We start from the raw sequence: 18,956 nt of genomic DNA on the forward strand, positions 1-18,956 counted from the left end.
ACAGGTTAAAGACATTGTCTATTATTTTATTCAATGACCCTTATCTCAGAGGGAAACTAAATCATCCCAAATGTCAACTCAAGAAGACTCTTCAGATGAACTTAGAGACCTCCCTTTGTCACAGATCAAAAATTGTATCATTCCTTTTTGCTTTGATCAACAGAGACCTAAAAATCAAGTTTCAGTCTTAATTTAAGTGGCTATCTCATACCTGAAAGACGAAAGTATATATAGATTCTTTGCTCTAAATTTTCTTTTGGCTGTGTTTTAACTGTCCTGCTACTTAACAGAGGTTTTATAATCATAAACGGCCAGAGGTGATTTTCTGCGTTCTAAGTATACATGATAAACCTAATTCTCTTGACAGGAAAAATATGGTTAGATTTCCTTTCCTGTTCTATAGGTGCTCTTACACGTGGTTTGGCAAGTTGAGATGTTACAAAATTTTTTTTTCCTGTATTCTTGTGTTGGAAGTTCAGATACATAAAGACTGTGAAAAATTAAAATCTTCTAAAAATAGTCCCTCTGTTTAATATTTCAGTGTTTAATTATAATACTAACTATTCAAGTACATGAGCCTCCTCTTAACTTAAACATATCCCAGTACAAAGTAGGGTATTTCCTCTTTCCCATCCTCTTTCTCTTTTCCCAAAGATATTCCTTATAGCAGACAGAGGAGTTGGAGTCAACCGAATGTTCATCAATTGGACAGTTAACAAATAAGTTCCTATTTTGAATATTATATAGTAATTTAAAGAAAAGCAGATCTGTATACTACTTACACAATATCAAATCACATTGATAGATACCAAGTGAGGTTGTAAAACACAGTTTCACGCAGGCCAAAAATTCAAATTACTTTTTTCAAGTGCTTATTTATGAATATCAATTCTCAATACAAATTGAGGCAGGATACATGCCAAATTCCTTTCTAATTTCTATGTGGGGGGGAGGAATTGTGATATTTGTGGAAGTTCATAGGGACTTTTGGTTTGTTCCTGTAATTTTTCAAACTTTTTACAAATGTGTAAACTTAAAATTGACAAGTTTTAAGATAATATTATATGGAAGTACTCACCACGATAGCCTCTGTGGTATCTCTAGCTTTAATAACGGATTTAGTGTCCCCGTGGATTCTGTGTTTTGCTGACACAATAATAGGACGCTGAAAAAGAGGAAAAGATCGTTTACAAAAAAAATCAAAAACAAAAAAAAATTTCTATAAAATTTATTTTTTTCTACTGATACTTCATGTTCTTCTGTTGACCTTTCCTAACCTTGAAGAAATCATGGAAATTTTAAGATAACAGTACAATGACTATGGGTTGAGGCACAGCTAAACCGGACTGAAGTCAGGTTGGCAGATTGTCATGCTGTTTTTGTATTTATTTCTTTCAACTTTAACACCCACAATTTATTAAGTGAGACTGTGGATAAAAGAGGAAGCTCAGAATCCTGTTTGGACACCGTTTAGGAAGGAAACCAGGTCTTTATGGGGCACCCCCTTCCTCTTAGCCACTGGCCAGGAAAACCATCTTTCTGTTTAAAACCTATTCAATCTGAGAGGTGGGGTGACTTTGGGAAGGAAGGTGACCTCTCCCTTGTAAAGTGGAATGGCTGTTTCCCCCATGACTTATTCAACTCATTTCCACCACTGTTTATAAGAACACTTGTGCTGAATGCTTGAAGTGACAGCAATAGTCGGTTAAAATATGGCTCACATTTCATGCCTTCAAATTTCCTATGTTATTTCAAATCTTTAATCATAATGATCCCAAATGGAGGTTTTGGTCAGTTCAAGTTTTGCTGATGTCCTTTGGGAGTTAACAAGGATGCTTCTTATAAGACAGATGTTTAATCAATACATAGAGAGCTGTAACTCATAAAAGCATGGCTGCTCTCAAATCTGGAAAGAGAATGCTTTGAGGGGACCGACATCATTTCCAAAATGGCACAGGAGGTATTTTTCGGGGATGCCTTACACATTGGGGTCCATGGGCAGATTAGGGTGTGGAAGTGATGTGCCTGCTGGCTGAGAGAGGCTATCAGAGGAACTTGTTTATTTTGAAAACTTCTCAGTGTTTTGTGCATTGTAAATATCTTTGGATGTTGACCTTACCTTCAGCTAAGCTCCTGGGTTTAATTTGTATTGCTCCATGGTTGTGAAACACTGTTTTCTTAAAATCAGTATTCCTTTCTTAAAAATAGTTTAATTACCTCTTTATTTTGGGATAATTTTAGGTTTATAGGAAAGTTGCAGGGATAATCTAGAGTTCCTATATACCCCTCCCCTTGTTTCCCCTAATGTTAACTCTTCACATTGCCATGGTACATTTGTCAAAACTAAAAAAAGAAAGCGGACATTGGGCATTACCGTTAACTAAACTTCAGTCTTTATTTGGATATTACCAGTTTTTCCACTAATGTCTTTTTTTCTGTTCTGGAATCCAAGCCAGGCTACCACATCGCACTTAATCATCTTATCTCCTTCTGTCTTCTGAACTGTGACAGCTTCCGACTCTTTCCTTTTTCCCATGACCTTGGCAATCTTGAGAAGTACTGGCCAGGAATTTTGTAGAATATTTATCATGTTTAATAAATGAAAATGTATAACCTCTGGGATTTTTGAAGGAAAGCCCATGTAGACCTACTAATAATTCGTACCACTGATTTTCCATTAATAACCCAGTTTTACCCTGTTGATTGTTACTTTATCCTCTTATCAGTTTAAGAGTATTCTAGAATTTAAAGTTAATATATGATGGGTTTAATATTTGCTGCATATCTGCTTTGTCTGCGTGTGCTTTGTACGGTCTCAGCTTTGCCAGTTTAGTTTAAGCCCCCTAGAAATTTGGTGTTTTATCTGTTGTTTATGACAGATTCGAGATGGACAACCAAATTGCTACGTGTTGAAGAATAAAGATTTAGAACAAGCTTTTAAAGGAGCTATTTACTTGGAAATGGACCTCATATATAACCCGGTGAGTCTAGCTGGACCAGCCATACCTCCTAGCTTCTCTCTACCTAAAGTAAAAGATGACCAGCCTGGTGAGACTCAAATCTCAAATCTGTGTAAAATGTTTCAGACGTGTTGCCACTAGAGAGAGAGAACAGGGTTTTGAACTTCGACTCTAGAATCAGTGCGGAACAATCCAGTTTTCAACTGGTATTAATCCCCTCAAGCCAGTAGAAGTGATGGTGTTTAATTCCCAGGACATCTAAATGTCAAGGAAAAACAAAACAAAACAAAAAAGTAAAAAAAAAAAAAAGAAAAAAAAAGAAAAAAAGGAGAAATTTGTTAGCTTTATTTCCAGTAATCTTGAAGGTCACAGCTGGCAGTCAGACAGAGATAGGTATTTTCAAACCCCTGACGTGTTATTTAATTGTTACAGTAGATGTCCTGTTATCCAACACTATCAAGAGAAGTAGTTACTCATTTGGAAACTACAGTTGAAGGAGGAATTTTTAAAACCTATCTTCAACCTTTAGTTTATTATAAAATATGTAGATAATCATTTGCCCATCTTTAGCTATGGGCATAAAATCTGTTTTTTATAGCACGGATTTATTATGTTTAGTTTTGTAACCTGTTCTTTGCTCATAACATCGATAATAATACCTACTTTCAGTTTTTGTTTTTTTTTAAGTGGAGATCTAATTTAAAGATCCAGAACAATCTGAGTATAGAATTTTCCTGACTCTTTTTTTCCCATAAAATCATTACCTCATTATCTTTTTAGGGACTGACCTTTATCAAGGCTTTCTAGAGGGACACAGATTTCAAGTCTTTGGGTCCATGCTTGGATTTCAATGATTTATATGATACTTGATTAAAATATAGAATTATCATAATGGACAAAACCGGCAGAAACCAGATTGGGAGTTAACACAGCTGATTCTCGGTGGGCATGTGATTTGGTTGTTGTAGAGGAGATTCCTTTGCGTGCAGAGATGTGGCCTACTTAGCTGTGACCATGCATATGCCGGGGTATCAGCAGCCGGTTCCAGAAAGGCAAAGGAGAACGTGGGTTAATCCAGTTAGCGGTATAAATGAATGTAGGGTAATGGAGTTTTTATGGTATTTATAAGAATGGCTGCCATTTAGTGGCCACCAACAATGGGCCAGGCGCTGACATTATTGCATTTAATCCTCCCAATAAACCGGGTAAATAGGTATCGTTAATGCCATTTTATGATGAGCCAATGGAATTAAATACGAGAGCTGATTTACTCATAAATGAGTGAGTCAGCATACAGAGCCACGTCTTTCTGATTCTGCAGCGATTCCTATGCTACTCTGCCTCCTGTTTAGTGTATTTAAGGAATTATTCATAAAATCAACGGCAGGGACATTATTATATTTTTAGTCTCCAGTATGGAGGTGGTGATGTTAGGTCCTTATCTTTCCCATTGATTTCGCTTTCCCTTCGAGGAAATCCTCTGGGCATTTCCTCTGGGCATCTTGTACCGTCAGTGATCCTGCATTTCCTGTTTTCTTCTGGCAGCACTTGTATACATAGTCTGTGCACACAGGTAAAACCCGAGTCTTAGGGAAGAGAGCATTACCGAGAAAATACGTTAGTGGTGCCATTTCCCAGTTGCCCATCCGATGGAGTGGAGAGGGACTTGAATTTTATTCTTTGAGCTTTTCCTCAGTACGGTGATTGGGGCAAGCCACAAAATCTCTCTGAGCCTCAGTTTATCCCCCACAAAATGGGTCTCAGATGACTCCTTTACTTATTTTTCCATAGAATTGAGAGGAAATGGGATTCTCTGTGGAAAGATGTTCTTAAAAGCAGGAAACTGACTTTCACAGACAAGGCGAAAACATGGTTCAAAACCTTGATGGGAAGGAAGTTTTATGTCTTCGAAACTGGTTCTGGAGCCTTCTGAACTCAACTTGTGCAGGGGTCTAAAATACCTCCGTTGATTTGCAAAGTGGGCGCAACAGTCTTGGTGTCCCCTGGATCCAGTCTGACCTACCCGAGTGTGCCTGGGAAATGAGATTCCCGGGAACACACTAGGGGTGTCCTCCCTCACCTCAGCTCCCTGCCAAAGGCCCGAGGATCAGAAGATATTGGTTTCCATATTCTTCCCAGTCATTAACAAGAAAAAGAGAAGAATGAAGTCCATTTAAATGCTGCCTTTTTTTTTCCCCCTAAACAATGATGTCTTTCTAGGTCAAAGCAAGTATTAGGACTTTTACTCCCAAAGAAAAGCGCTTTGTTGAAGATACCCGCAAGCTGTCCAAGAAGGTAGGTGGGTACCCTGTAAAGGGGCTTGATACACTCAGCACCGGAAGTGCTTATTTGTCCTTTCTTAGCATCTCGCTCCTCCCTTCCTTCCCCTCCTCCCCCCTCCCCTCCCTTCCTTCCTCCTGCCACCCTTCTCCTCCCCGCCTTCCTCCTCCTCTTCCCTCTCTCTCTCTCCTCCTCCCTCTCCCTATGTCCCTCTCTTTCCCTTTCTCCCTCCTTCTCCCCCCACCCCGAATTCTCTCAGCTTCTCCCTATCTCCACTCCATCCTCTGCCTCTCCGCATCTGTCCCAGAACAAGGACCTCAGTCAGCAGGATAAGAAGGGACGGACTGAAAATTCAATGTTGGATGAAGTAGAAGGTGTCAGCCCTCCATTCGTCTCCTGCGTCATTCTATCCAGGAACATTCCTAGTGTCAGCAGCCTCTGTAGACTGACGGGGCTCACCCTGCTAGCCTCAATCAGTTAAGGCCCTTTCTGCCTCTGTCCTGTCAAGGTCACAGGGAGGTGCTCTGCCCAGGGAGGCCTTAACTGCCTCAACCCAGAGGATCTTTAGGGGCCTCTAGCCTCAAGTTCCCTCATGATGCTCCTACCATTTTTGTACTGTCTACACATTTGGAATGCCTTGTCATTTTACCGCATTCTGGGTCAAATCTCTCCCTCTGCTGGTTTCCCTTAATCCCTCTCTCATCCGTTTAACAAAAAGGGATGAGGTTGGGGCAACCTGAGGGTTTTGAAGGGTCAGGGGTGGGAGGTTGGGGGAACAGGTGGTGGGTAATGGGGAGGGCACGTTTTGCATGGAGCACTGGGTGTTGTGCAAAAAGAATGAATACTGTTACGCTGAAAAAATAAATAAAATGGAAAAAAAAAAAAAAAAAAAAAAAGGGATGATCAGGGCCCAGTAGGGGACGTTTTGCATTTTTTTAACATGACCTTTATATTTCTTTCCAGAGTCCCTCCCTGTCTTACTCTGAAGCAGTCCAGGATTTCACTCTGTACCTATTGTCCCTCGTCAGTCAGTTGTGTAACAAAGAACAAAGTGTCCCCTTTTTAAAGTGTTTATTACTTCCACCACTTCCTGTGGGGTGAGCAGCTGTGGATGACATAAAGCTCTTAAATATAAACGCATCTCCTCACCCTTTTGTTTCCCATGAACTTCTGGGCACACTTGGGAAAGGCCTGGAATGTCTTCTGAAGGGAGCATCCCCGTGTTTTGTTTTGGTCTGCCATAACACTGAGTGTAATATTTATTTGGTGTAATCTGAGTAAACGTCTTTTATTATTTTTATTATTATTATTATTATTACTACTGCCTTGTGCCCTATTTTCTTGAAAGCTAAAACCTGTGTTGAAGTCCCTGGGCTGGCTGCTTTGCAACAAGTTGAAATGAATCTGCCTACAACTGGGAGAAAGGACGTTTACTTTGCCAAGCAGGACCTCCGCAGGGGGTGGCTTTGGGCTCTGAGAGCTCCAGGGGATTTAGGGCTGAGATCCTGGGGTCTGTTAGGACCTTCCTCACATGCCTTTCACCACAGCGTGTCTCCAGATTTTTGCACACTTTGAGCTTATGTTGAATTATGATGCAGGTACTTGAGATCCTTACCCATGGCAGGCACTTTTCAAAGGCCCTCAATTTTCTTCACTGTCCACAAGGTGAATACTAAGATCAACCCCATCCTAACAGGACCAGAGAGGTTAGGAAACTGGTTGGAGGTTGCACAGCTAGGAGGTGGGAGAGCTGGATTCTCCTCCCAGAATTAGACTTTCCTATAATCTTTTCCTTCTAGACTGTATGAGCTAGAATACTTGTACATCTAGTTTCTACAAAAATCCATCCATTTCCTTCTCTTTCTCTCTCTTTTTTCCTTCTCCAGCTCTCTCTCTTTCTCTCTCTCATATACACACACACAGACACATACACACACGCATACCCCCCAAATGCCTTGCTGCTGTAGCTTTTACCAGCTCGGGTTTGTCCTGAATGTTATTGAAACAGGCTACTCTCCATCAAAAGAGCTACAAAGTACATTGTATTTTTTTCCTTCTGTGGATGATGGCGTTTTTAAAAGAATTTTAGAAAAAGCATGAGGACTTTTTCCTTTCTATTTTTTTTTAAATTGGCAGCTATGCAGAATATAACTTAAATGACGGAGCCGCCTGATCTCTTGTTTTCCTTTCTTTTTATTAGATCTTATCAAGGGACATAGACCGTGTGAAGAGAATCACCATGGCAATGTGGAATACAATACAGTTCCTTAAAAGCTGCTTCCAGTGGGAATCCGCGGTGAGAAGTGCCGTTGCATTCGTGGTAAGCCTCGATTTTATGCTCAAATTATTTGCTTTTGAGTCCCAAATCGAAAGGCAGATGAATTTTATTTTACTCATATGACGCAGAGGTCTACACATTGAATGTAGCCAAAGTTCACACCTGTAAGGAAACTTTAAAATATAGATGATAACCGTCTATGTATCTTTCTGAAATGTACTACAGCGTGGATGACTACGTAGATGTCTAAGACTGTACTTACAGCTGATTTACCCTTGGAAATCCCTTCAATCCCAAATCTTACTCAGATACTATCTCTCAGTAAGTTTAAGAGACCTCAATTCTAGGGGCGCCTGGGTGGCTCAGCGGGTTAAAGCCTCTGCCTTCGGCTCAGGTCATGATCCCAGGGTCCTGGGATCGAGCCCCGCATCGGGCTCTCTGCTTGGCTGGGAGCCTGCTTCCTCCTCTCTCTCTCTCTCTGCCTGCCTCTCTGCCTACTTGTAATCTCTATCTGTCAAAAAAATAAATCTTAAAAAAAAAAAAAAAAGAGACCTCAATTCTATATTTTTGTAAATTTTTTTTCCCACTCCAAATGGTGTCTATACAGGGGAGTTATTATTATATTAACTGTGTCTGTGTGGTCCCTCCATTGTTAATGTTTCTCTTCCTCTGTCCTCGTGAGTGCCAGTGCTTTGTGAAAAAAGTGATGGTTGAAGACTCACGTGATGAAATTGCTTGTTTATGATTTAAGTAAATGTTCACAGACTTTGATATAAAAACATTGATTTCTATCAAACTACTTGGGTCACATGACAAGGTGAGCCAACACCGCAGAAGGGAATGACTCATATATGTCAGAGCAACTCTGCCTTCTCTCTGCTAATGCTGACCCATCCTTAGGACTCAAATAAAACCACAAAATATCCTCAGAAGAGCTGCAGGCATTCTCAGAAGCACCGAACTTAACCTCTGAGAGTCCAGGAATCTTGTAAGGACTTGAAAGTTGGTGCCATGCCCTCAACTTACACCTCTGGGCGTCCTCTGCCATTTGTAAAAAGGACTTGTTCTTGAAGAGATGGGTAGTGTCAGACATGGAAAGAGAAACCAAATCTCCCAACTGCGAATCTTGTCCCTTTTTTTTTTTTTTAATTTATTTCACAGAGAAAGAGAGATCACAGGTAGGTAGAGAGAGAGGAGGAAGCAGGCTCTCCGCGGAGCAGAGAGCCTGATGTGGGGCTCGATCCCACCTGGGATCACGACCTGAGCTGAAGGCAGAAGCTTAATCCACTGAGCCACCCAGGTGCCCCCCCTCTTTTTTTTAATCATGCTATTAATCTTTGTATTGTGCAAAGATCACAATAAGGCCTAATAGGATGTGTGAGTAGTTCTGAGTCATGATCTTCGGTAAATCATGAATATTCTGCCTCTGGTTTTTTTAGTTTTTAATTTATTTTTTTTTTATTGGTCCATGCTTTCTCCAACCTCACAGGCACCTCCTCATTAAAAAAAAAAAAAAAAAAAAAAAAAATTAGGGATGCCTCGGTGGCTCAGTCATTAAACATCTGCCTTCAGCTTAGATCATGATCCCAGGGTCCTGGGATCAAGGCCTGCATTGGGCTCCCTGCTCAGCCGGGAGTCTGCTTCTCCCTCTCCCACTCTCCCTGCTTTGTGTTCCCTCTCTCACCATCTCTCTGTGTCACATAAATAAATACAGTCTTTAATCTTTTTTCTTTAAATCAGCCTAAGATGTCAGTGCGTTCAAGGTCATTCCCATCTTTATTCCTTATTACACATATCACATACACACTATATCAGCTCCACAAGAGACTTTTCCTTTGCCGTGGAGAACATTCTGTTTGGTTTCATTCATTTTAGATTTTCGTTGCTTCAAGATGTAGAGGGCCTATGAGGGCTGTGACCTGGACTTTTAATATACTTCTTCTTTGGTCTGAAGTTGCTAAAAACAACTGGCCTTAATAAAAACATAAATAAGAATGCTGTTAATCCTTATCTGTCTTGTTCTGGCATTTATTCATCTGCTTCCCTTTCTTTCACTGTTCTTCTCCTCAGCTGGGGGCTTCATGTTGGCTTCCTCCTCAGCCTCCCCACCTCCACTTCCCACCTGAATTCTCTTCAAAACTTTCCACAGAACATTCTCTTGTGATTCTGGGCATAAGAGGAAAGCCAACACAATCGGTGGCTTCTTCCAGTCAGCACCCCAGCCAGCCCCTGCGAGGAGGAGAGGATTTCCTCTTTCTTGAGCTTAATTTCTGGCACTGTGATTTTTAGAAAAACAGAGCTCCATGGCATGGCCTTATGTAGAGGAATGACAGAAATGATTAATGGGCTGCCGGCCTGATCTGAAGAAAGATTAGAACAAATGAATAGAAATAGGTTGTCTACTAGAGGGGGCGTCTCAACGGGAAGGGGGGATTGGCTGGGTCCACTGTCTAGGCCTGGCACACATCCGTCCTGGGGGCACCGCGCCGGGAAACACGCTCCCAGGCTAGCAGACTGCAGTGGCCGCGTCATCCTTTCAAATCACTGTGGCCCACAAAATTGAAGACTCTTCCATTATCCATATAAAGGCTCTCCTTGCTGGTTCTCCGCAATATGATGTTGCAAGGATACATGAGTTGGTGAGACTGGGAGAGTCTCCATTGTCTGTGTGTGTGTTTACTGGGGGACATTTCCCACTGGACGTCACTGAGAAAATGCAGTCAATCAGGAATGATACATGCATGTACCTTTTATCTGAGGGTACTAGAATGAGGAGTGCTCCCTTAAAGGTATCCCTTTCCAGTTTTAATTTGAAATCCTGTGTCTGAACGTTTATCTTGGGTCTACTTGGACCAGGCTTGGCGGATCTCAGAGATACTACGGATACAGAGAGAGTTGCTTTCTCCCCTCCCTGAGCCGATGAAATGTCATGTTATTAGAGACTGTTTTTGCGACTGTTATCATCATGGTCATCCCAAAAGTCTGTTCCTAAAGTAAGAGCGTATAAAGAAAATGTACTTCCAGGATAAAAAAAAGTATTTATATTAGTCTCCCTTATTATATTTTAAGACCATGGGTATCCAAGCCTTCATTTGTGGGGAGAACCTTTTGCTTTTAGGCCTCCTGCCTACCTACTTGTGATATTAGCCTCCTATAGGTTGTACAGATGGTTAGTTTCATCCTTCAGGGCCACCACTGGCTGTGGTACTGTCTCCGTGACTCTGGGGGACCCCATTAAGGGTTATCTTTCTGCAAAGTGTTGGATTCTCAGGTGACCTGGACCAGAGAAAGGAAGGGCTCCAGTGATGCCAAAGCCCTGCTTCTTCTCTTCCTTGCTGCCCTGTGGAGAGCACCGGGTTTGTCCTTGGGGGTACAGCCTGAGTCTCTCCTGGGACCCACCAAACACAGGGTGCTGTTATTGGTCCTTATTCATTGGTGTGACCATTTGTTCATGCTTCGTCCACTTGTCTTGGCATTGTAGGAGCAGAAGAATTTTGTGGTGATTTAAAGCGAGGTCTCAGGCCAAGCTTTTACTAAATAATAGGACTGCATTTGAAGGCCTATCTGTATTTGAAAGTAGGATCTGTGGTGTCTGAGGGTTCACGGCACAGGTGGGTAAAGAAGTGTTTTTGGGGGGCCAATTCCCATTGGGGCTTTGCCTTCCTCTCAAGGTCCTGGAAGTGACTCCGGCACCACAAGCTAAGGGCAAAACTGTAGGATTTTTTTTTTTCTTACATTTTGTCAGATAACATAAAATAGCCTATTAATGTCATGTCAGTGTTTCTATTTTCAGATGAGACACAACATGAACCTTGTACGATCGTGTTGAGTGTATTGTGGCTGTTCACTTTAAGACATAAGGAAAGCAAAGCATACATTTTCTAAGGATTCCTATGGGTGTGTATAGGATATATTCATATATCATATGTTGAAAGCAGGGTTAAAGACAAGTGGCCTATAAAGATAGAAGTCCACGTGGTGTCTGGTCAGAAGTGGATGGACAAACGGGGGGATTTATCTTTTAGACTGTCCAGGCATAAACCCCTCTACCCTGGGATTAATGCCCTCTCCAATTACCCAGGGGACTGTATTCATTCCCAACACTCAGAGAAGAAAGTTGTCTTTAATTCACTGGCACATGCTATGCGAATGTTGCCTACAACCTTGAGTTCATTGTTGTAAGAAATTAAATTTAGATTTTTTCAGAGGGGTTGAGCCATTCCGAAGCATGTGTCTATAGGCTTGATTTCTGTTTTGTTGGCATGACTATAGAAAATCTTGCTCATTTTTGTCTCTTGAGTCTTTCTCTTTCCTCCAGACTTTCTAGATATTTTACTTTGTGGCATTTTCTGAGCTCGATTCATTATAAATTAAATATGTATATATTTTCTTTTTTCGGCTCTGAGTCCCTATTCTCAACTTTTCCAATGGGAAAACAAATTAATAGGAGATGTCGCTTTATTGACAGAGGCCAAGGGTAACGAAAAATCATGCTTAGAAGAAGCATATCTGGGTATTTCCCTGTGAATGGATTTGTAATTACACATGGCGTTTCATAGACCTGCACATTGCCATTTTCAGACACAGACTTTCACCTCTAGGGGTATTTAAGAGCTCATGTTTCGGTGCTTACTGTGTGTCTAGTGCTGTCTGAAGCATCTTGGAAATGTTACTTCATCTAGTCCTCACCAATACCTGCTTACCTGTTATTGCCTTCTTTGTATAGATGAGAAAAATGAACCCCTAGAGGTTAAACAGAGTGTCAGAGCTCATATGCTTTTAAGCCCAGCTGGGATATTAACCCAGACCATCAGGCTTTGGAGTCCATGTGTTTAACCAGTGGGCTCTACTATCTCTCACTGATGCTCAGAATGCAGTAATTGTGGTCCTTGTACTTAAATAGATGATGATGACTCTAGGGACAACGATGCTGGTCATTTCAGATATGTATTTAGGCGGAATGAATGGGAGGTAAGCCTTTTCCAAGATGCTTTGGGGAGGGAGACCCCTCATCATGTGGGTGGGAATAATTCTTAGTCTTGGTCGTTACCAAGAGTTGAAAAGAGATAGAGCCAGAACTGAAGAGGCATAAGGTGGAGATGTCTATGCCATATCTGTGGAAGAGCCCAGACCCTGGGAATCACATGCACATGACATCCTTGGAATCTAGCTGGATGGTCTGGAAAATCTCAGTGGCTGGTTCCAGGCTGAGACCCAAATTGAAGATGGAGTTATTTTTACCCACATTTCAGAGGAAGCTCTTAGATGATGGAGAGCATGAAGGCTGAAAACAACTACATGAGGGGGGTCATGGATAGACCTTATACTTTTGCCAGATTCTTTTTGAGAATTCCAGGTTATTCGAAATAAGGGATAAAAGTAGAGACAAGGACATTTATCTATCTGTCTACATTAGTGCATTCTTTCAAAATGTCTTAAGGCAATATCATAGAAAGAGATCATAGAAAGAGATCTGTATTTCTTGTGGGAGGGTGATGGGGTACTCCATAGTCTATCCCCATGTTTCAGCACAAATATATTATTTAATGATAGGATAAATTGAATTTGTTCTTCAAAGATAATTCTGCATTGTGATGTTTGTACCATGGAACCAATCATCTATGGAGGGTTTTTGTTTTATTTTTCTGTTGGGTACATATATTTTACAAACTCTAATACTGTCTGTGAAAAGACCTAAAGTTACATTATGGCATAAATAAGTTTTTTTAAATGACAAAAAAGCATTTACTTGACAGACGGCATCATCAGAAGATTATTTTAAATAGCAAAGGTCTCCTAATGCTGTAAAAAAGGGTTGCATTTTTTTTTTTTTCAGTTTTCTACTAGTCTTTCAGGCACACACCTATTGCTTCAAGAGAGGCAAGTCTGTGGGGCATTGATGGATTCCTTATTTTATTAAATTTTTACTTGGACGTTTGATGTTAAAAAGTAATCTAAATCTACCATATATCAATGGGTATCTTCATAAAGCTATGATTTTAACATCTGTGACTTTTTTCCTCAATTTTTTGAGTGTCAGAAAATGAAGAATTTCTTCTTCAGAGTCGACAGGGCCTGTAATATGAGACATAATTTAAAGCATCAATCAACCTCTCCTTCTCCAATAAGGTTAAAAATACTGTTCCCCACTTTCTCAGTGAAATCCCATATTTAGCATACATGGGATTCTTAGCTTTGAGAGATCCTGGAATGTTGAGAAAGGTGAAATGACTTCACCTCAGACTTATAAACAACAGCAACAGTAACAACGGACCCTTCCAACCTACATGCCACACGTGTGCATAAACACACACACACACACAGACAGACACACACACACATGGAGACTAAGAAGCAAAGGTATCTGGGAGATACAAAGTTTCTCTGCAAAACATTTTGTGGAAACAGTTTAGTTAGCACTTCTGTGAGATCTTGAGGATTGCTTCTGTCCATGATCCATTCTGTGGTCTAAAGAATGTTCAGGTTGAATGTACTTTGTTACAAATGACAACAATAATGGGAATTTTGTTTTTACATCAGACTTTTAAAATAGTGCTGGTCCATGTCTTCTCCGTGCTTTTGATATTTATGTGTTAACTGTGTCTAAAAGATTTACTTCTTCTTTAAGTTCTATCATCAATTTATTCACAATGATTAAGCATTTGGTGGCCGTGTTTCCGTCTCCACCAGAAGTCAGTTGTATGTGCAGAACAGACCTCACTGCCTGTTCAGTAGGTGTTTGCGCAGTTGGAGCTCAAGATTAACAGTATTTCTCTAAAGCTGAAAAAAAAAATCCAGTTCCAATAACCACTTTGTGTGGAGGAGAAGATATTTTTTGACATTTTAAATGCATCCATATATACTCGTGTGTGAAATGTATAAATATATTGTGTAAAATGCTTAAAATATTTGACAATTTATTGTTTTATTTAACATTTATAAGATGATTTCCCAAGCCTTCCTTTCACAGAGGACTACATAATATACCTTCAAAAATATTTTAAAGGGTGTTTTTCAGCATTTTTTTCCCTCAGAACAATCCATCATCGCACATTGTGATTATAATTTTTTACAACATAATTGCACCTTCTATTGACAACTTCTCAGGCATTAACTAATTATGCCATTTAATAAAATTACAGTAATTGCATTAAAAGATTATCTGTTGAAAATTTAAAAGGACACTCTTAACTACTCTAGCATATTTTCATGTTTATATTTTCAACTTTGTAATTGAATTGCACTTTCAGACAGAATCATAGCTAGGCTAACTGAAATCATTTGGTATTTTGGAGCATCCCAGTTTGACTAGTATGCATGAGATTTTTTTTTTTTTTTTTTAATTCCTAGAAGAACATACATTGCCAGTCTTCACATGGCCCCATTAGGTAACAAGCGAATGGCTAACTCTCCCTTTTGTATGACATGTGCCAGCTCTGTATGGGAATGCTTTTGTCTCTACCTACTGCCTCCTCTAAGCTTTCTGGTGGGATACACACGCACACACACCACACACACACACACGTTTTCTGCCTTCTGTGAGTTTTCTGTTTGGGAGCCATGGTCCTTTGCAGATTCTCAGTGAATTCAGTCTAGTTTTCTACTGTCCAGAAATATCCTACTGTTAATTTGAACTTGGTCCTGACTGTAGGGTCTTAAATCTTAGAGAAAGAAGAGATCACGAGGTCCTGTCACTCCTTGACCTTAGCTCGTGCCCTCCTCAAGCTTGCCCCATTCATTCTCTCCCTTGCTTTCTACAACCACTGTCCTGCGTCTCAAGCACTATTAGATACTGAGATACAAAGATGAAACTCTCATGCTAAGTTCTCCCCCGTCCCTTATCCGCCTCCCTTCTCTCCCCATCTCCCTTCATTCCTCTCTCTCTTTCTCCTTCTCATCCATCCACCCCTCTCCCAGCTCCTCCCCGGCCTCTCTCCCCCTTTCTCTTGCCACCTCCCCTCCCTGCCTCCCTGCTTCTCTCCATTGCCCTCTTACAGTTGAAACCAAAGTGGTGCCATTTAATGATGGACACACCCCATAAGAAAAATGAAATTTTCCTTTGGAGATAAACTTTGATAACATGCAAGGGGATATTTTAAAAATAGGAAGTGGGCTACAAAGGTGGGTAGGGATTATTATTTGGTATCACAGTTGGTAGGTGTGGTGGTATTCTCCTAACTCAGAGGCTTCATGAGAGCAGGTGCACACATACATGCTCATAGTTGCTGATTCCTCACGGAGGATGTTAGGTAAGGACTTGGGGAAGACCTGTTTCAGGATAGGACAGAAATGCAGATCATTGTATTATACACAATACAGTACAGTATGGTGTATTACACACCATGCCATTGGTGTTCACGCATCAACTCTCTCTAGGGCTCATTCATGTGCATAGAACCACCAAATGCCAAAGCACGTGGTTCTGTCTTTAAAGCTCTGAGCATACTCTTCATGTTCGACCTAATAAATTAATTCTTCACATCAAAAATGGAGGAATTTTATTTCTATGACCTAATAATTCAGGTTAATGTGAAAACACTAAAGACTTATTCAGGGTATTGTAGCCATATGTTGGAAGGATTGTTTTAGGACGGTGTGAGCTACACAATGACAAAGGCCCCATCTTCTACCTCTGCATATGTCCTTAGTGACTTAGTGACTATTAGTACACAATAGGCTTCTGATCAATACTTCTTGGAAGAGAGCTAGAACCACTACAAACCATCTGTGATCAGACACTGCTTTCTTTTTATTCTAACTCCTCCTCTGACTGTGACAGCCTGGGACCCCATCAGAGGGTAAAATCCAAAGACCATCTTACAGCTGCATCATAACCTTGTGTAATGTGCATCTTTCTAGCTTTCTCTTGACGTTGCCCAGCCAGGGGGTAATGCTAATCTATAGCAAAAGGGCCAACAGGCAGCCAGCAGTTGGAGAACCAGGGGAAGGGGAAGGGAGCTGGCAAATCTCTAACCCAGATCAGCATCCCTCAAATGAGGGGGATTTTATTTTAAATTCTCATAGAGTTGAGTGCTTTTTTCCCCACTTTCTCCATCTGTTTCTTGTATGTGACACCTGGATGTGCAAACATTTTGTATGAAGCGAAAATGAAAAAAAATCTAGAAATAAAAGAGGAGAGGGAGAAAAATCACCTGTGTGTGTGTGAAAAGTTAGAACTGGTTCCCCACTTCCCCACTTCGGTTCGGACCTGTTGAAGGTCCGTGTTCAGCACTTGCACTTCTGGCTAATTTGATGCTGCCTTTTTTTTGGGGGGGGGCAGGGATCCAAGCTTTGTCATTTGTTTCTAAGCTGTCATTTTTATTAGTCTCTCTGGCTGATCTTTGGGGCTCCCCATCAGGTGGCATGTGCTCTCCGTTGTCTGGCTGGGCTTGGCAAGTGGATGGCCCTTTTATTGCCATGTGCGGTGCGGGCATACTTGCCTTAGCCTGTAGCCTGTAATTAGAGCCACTACAGGCGACAGTTACAGGAGCGCCTGGTAACCATTCCAGCTGCCCGATCCGATGTTTATGGAGAGAAACCTTCTTTGTGGTCTGGTGACGGTTTACTATGCTGTATTGTACTTTTGCCGTTTGATTTATGACTTCAGAAGGTGTGTTTTGCTGCCTTTCCTCCTCTCTCAGTGTTGTGTCATTGGCTTTTTAAATAACAGCTAATTTCGGGGTGTGGGGGAGATACTCAGTGGCCTGATATTCCAGCTCTCACTTTGATTAAAAAGATGCAAAGACAGTTAATATCCAATTCAACAGGTCCTCACCTAAGCCATGTTTCTGTACAATGTTTGCTGACTTTTAATCTCACTGGGATTTTCTTATAGCCCAAATTCATATGTACCCAGTATATGTGTATGTGTGTATGTGTGTGTGTGTGTGTGTGTACACTCATGCATGTATGTATGTGTATGTATATAGCCCAGATCCATATATATTATATATAAATATTATATATACATTTATATTTATTTCCTGAATTCGTATATGTGTATGTTCCTTTAAAATGACTTTTCTATTTCCAAGCAAAGTTTTAAAAGTTATTGTTTCAAGTCTTTGCCAAAGATATTTCATTTTGTCAAGAAAAAAAAAAAGGAAAGAAAGAAAGAAATGCCCTTCTCAGCTTACTAGGTGTTGAAAACAAGACCCTCATGGCTACCGTTTTAAGTCTAGAGAAGCACGGAACTATAGAATGTTAAATCAGAGGCCCTTCACATTCAGTAAAGTGATTTTTCCAAGGCCTCATGGCTTGTTAGAACAGAGGATGCTGCTCAGCCCCTATACACTTGTCTAGTATGTGATGTTTGTGGTCATGAACCTCACAATTATGGTATTAGTTCATGAGTGTGAACTCTATCTACATGGTAGCTGTGAATTATGTTCTTAAAATAAAAGAACATTTTTCCCTAAAGTCTTACGTTTGAACGATTTTATATATGTCTGCAGACCTACTACTCAGAAGGGTAAATGGGGCCTGGAGGAGCAAAAGTCTGTATACTTCATATACATCTGGCTAACCCTTCTTTTACAGGTGGTAGGTCTTTCTCTTCTTTTTTTTTCCCCCCCCCAGTATTTATCCACTTGACAGAGAGAGCATGCATACGTTGGGTTGGGAGGTCTAGGGTAGAGGGAGAGAGGGAATCCCAAGCAGACTCATCTTGCCAGCACAGGGTCTCACAAGGAGTAGATTCCAAGATCATGACCTTAGCCGATATCAGGAGTTGTTCATGTAACCGACTGAGCCAGCCAGGTGCCCCAGGTGATGGATCTTTCTAATCCAAACTTTATGTTGATAGTGATGAAACATAAATATGATGATCATGATGATCTGTGCTTTTGTGTTTAAGCTTTGACATCAGCCCTTAAAACCTGTTCTTTATTGGGTTACAGTAACAATTAGTAAAATACTATCTAACAATTGTCTTTTGCTTAAAGAGCAACAAAACCCTAGGTATATGAATTTGCTGATACTTTCTTCTCTGGTAGATTTCTCCTCTGCTCTAAGCCAGGTACATGCAATTATAAACTTTTTTGTAAACTGTTCCTTAGCAAAAACTGCTCTCCTTGGAAATCACTGAAGTCTTTACCATTTTGGTAAGGAAATTACTGTAGGTTAACCTTCCATCAGAATTTTACTTTGCAAAATTGGAGAATGTGATATGCTTTGCTGTTAAAAAAAATTGGCCGTCTGTGGCCACAGCCCCCTCCACCTCTTTGAGAAAATTTGAGTTTGCACTTCATTGGTGACTTTTACATGTTTAATAATATATATTTTTTCAAAAGATAAATAATTGATATCCCATCAATTTAATGCACACACAGAGGCACACACACAGACATTAAGAGAGGAAGAGAAGGAAGAAGAGAAGAAAGAAAAAGAGGAAAAGAAAGAATGGCAAATAACCTGACTATTGCTTGAGTTTGCTTAAA

General features: G+C 40.6%; 1 protein-coding gene across 6 annotated transcripts in view; it reads left to right on the forward strand.

Moving 5' to 3' along the window:
- MCTP2 (multiple C2 and transmembrane domain containing 2) overlaps positions 1–18,956 on the forward strand; it is a 245,432-nt gene that overhangs the window by 156,640 nt on the left and 69,836 nt on the right. For all 6 annotated transcript variants that reach the window (XM_046009633.1, XM_046009634.1, XM_046009631.1 and 3 more), the window contains 3 exons: positions 2,880–2,981; positions 5,181–5,255; positions 7,441–7,560. In XM_046009633.1, coding sequence (XP_045865589.1) covers positions 2,880–2,981; positions 5,181–5,255; positions 7,441–7,560 — 297 coding nt within the window. The remainder of the gene's footprint in view (positions 1–2,879; positions 2,982–5,180; positions 5,256–7,440; positions 7,561–18,956) is intronic.

This window comes from Meles meles, chromosome 6 (assembly GCF_922984935.1).
Source record: "Meles meles chromosome 6, mMelMel3.1 paternal haplotype, whole genome shotgun sequence".
Classification (NCBI taxonomy): domain Eukaryota; kingdom Metazoa; phylum Chordata; class Mammalia; order Carnivora; family Mustelidae; genus Meles; species Meles meles.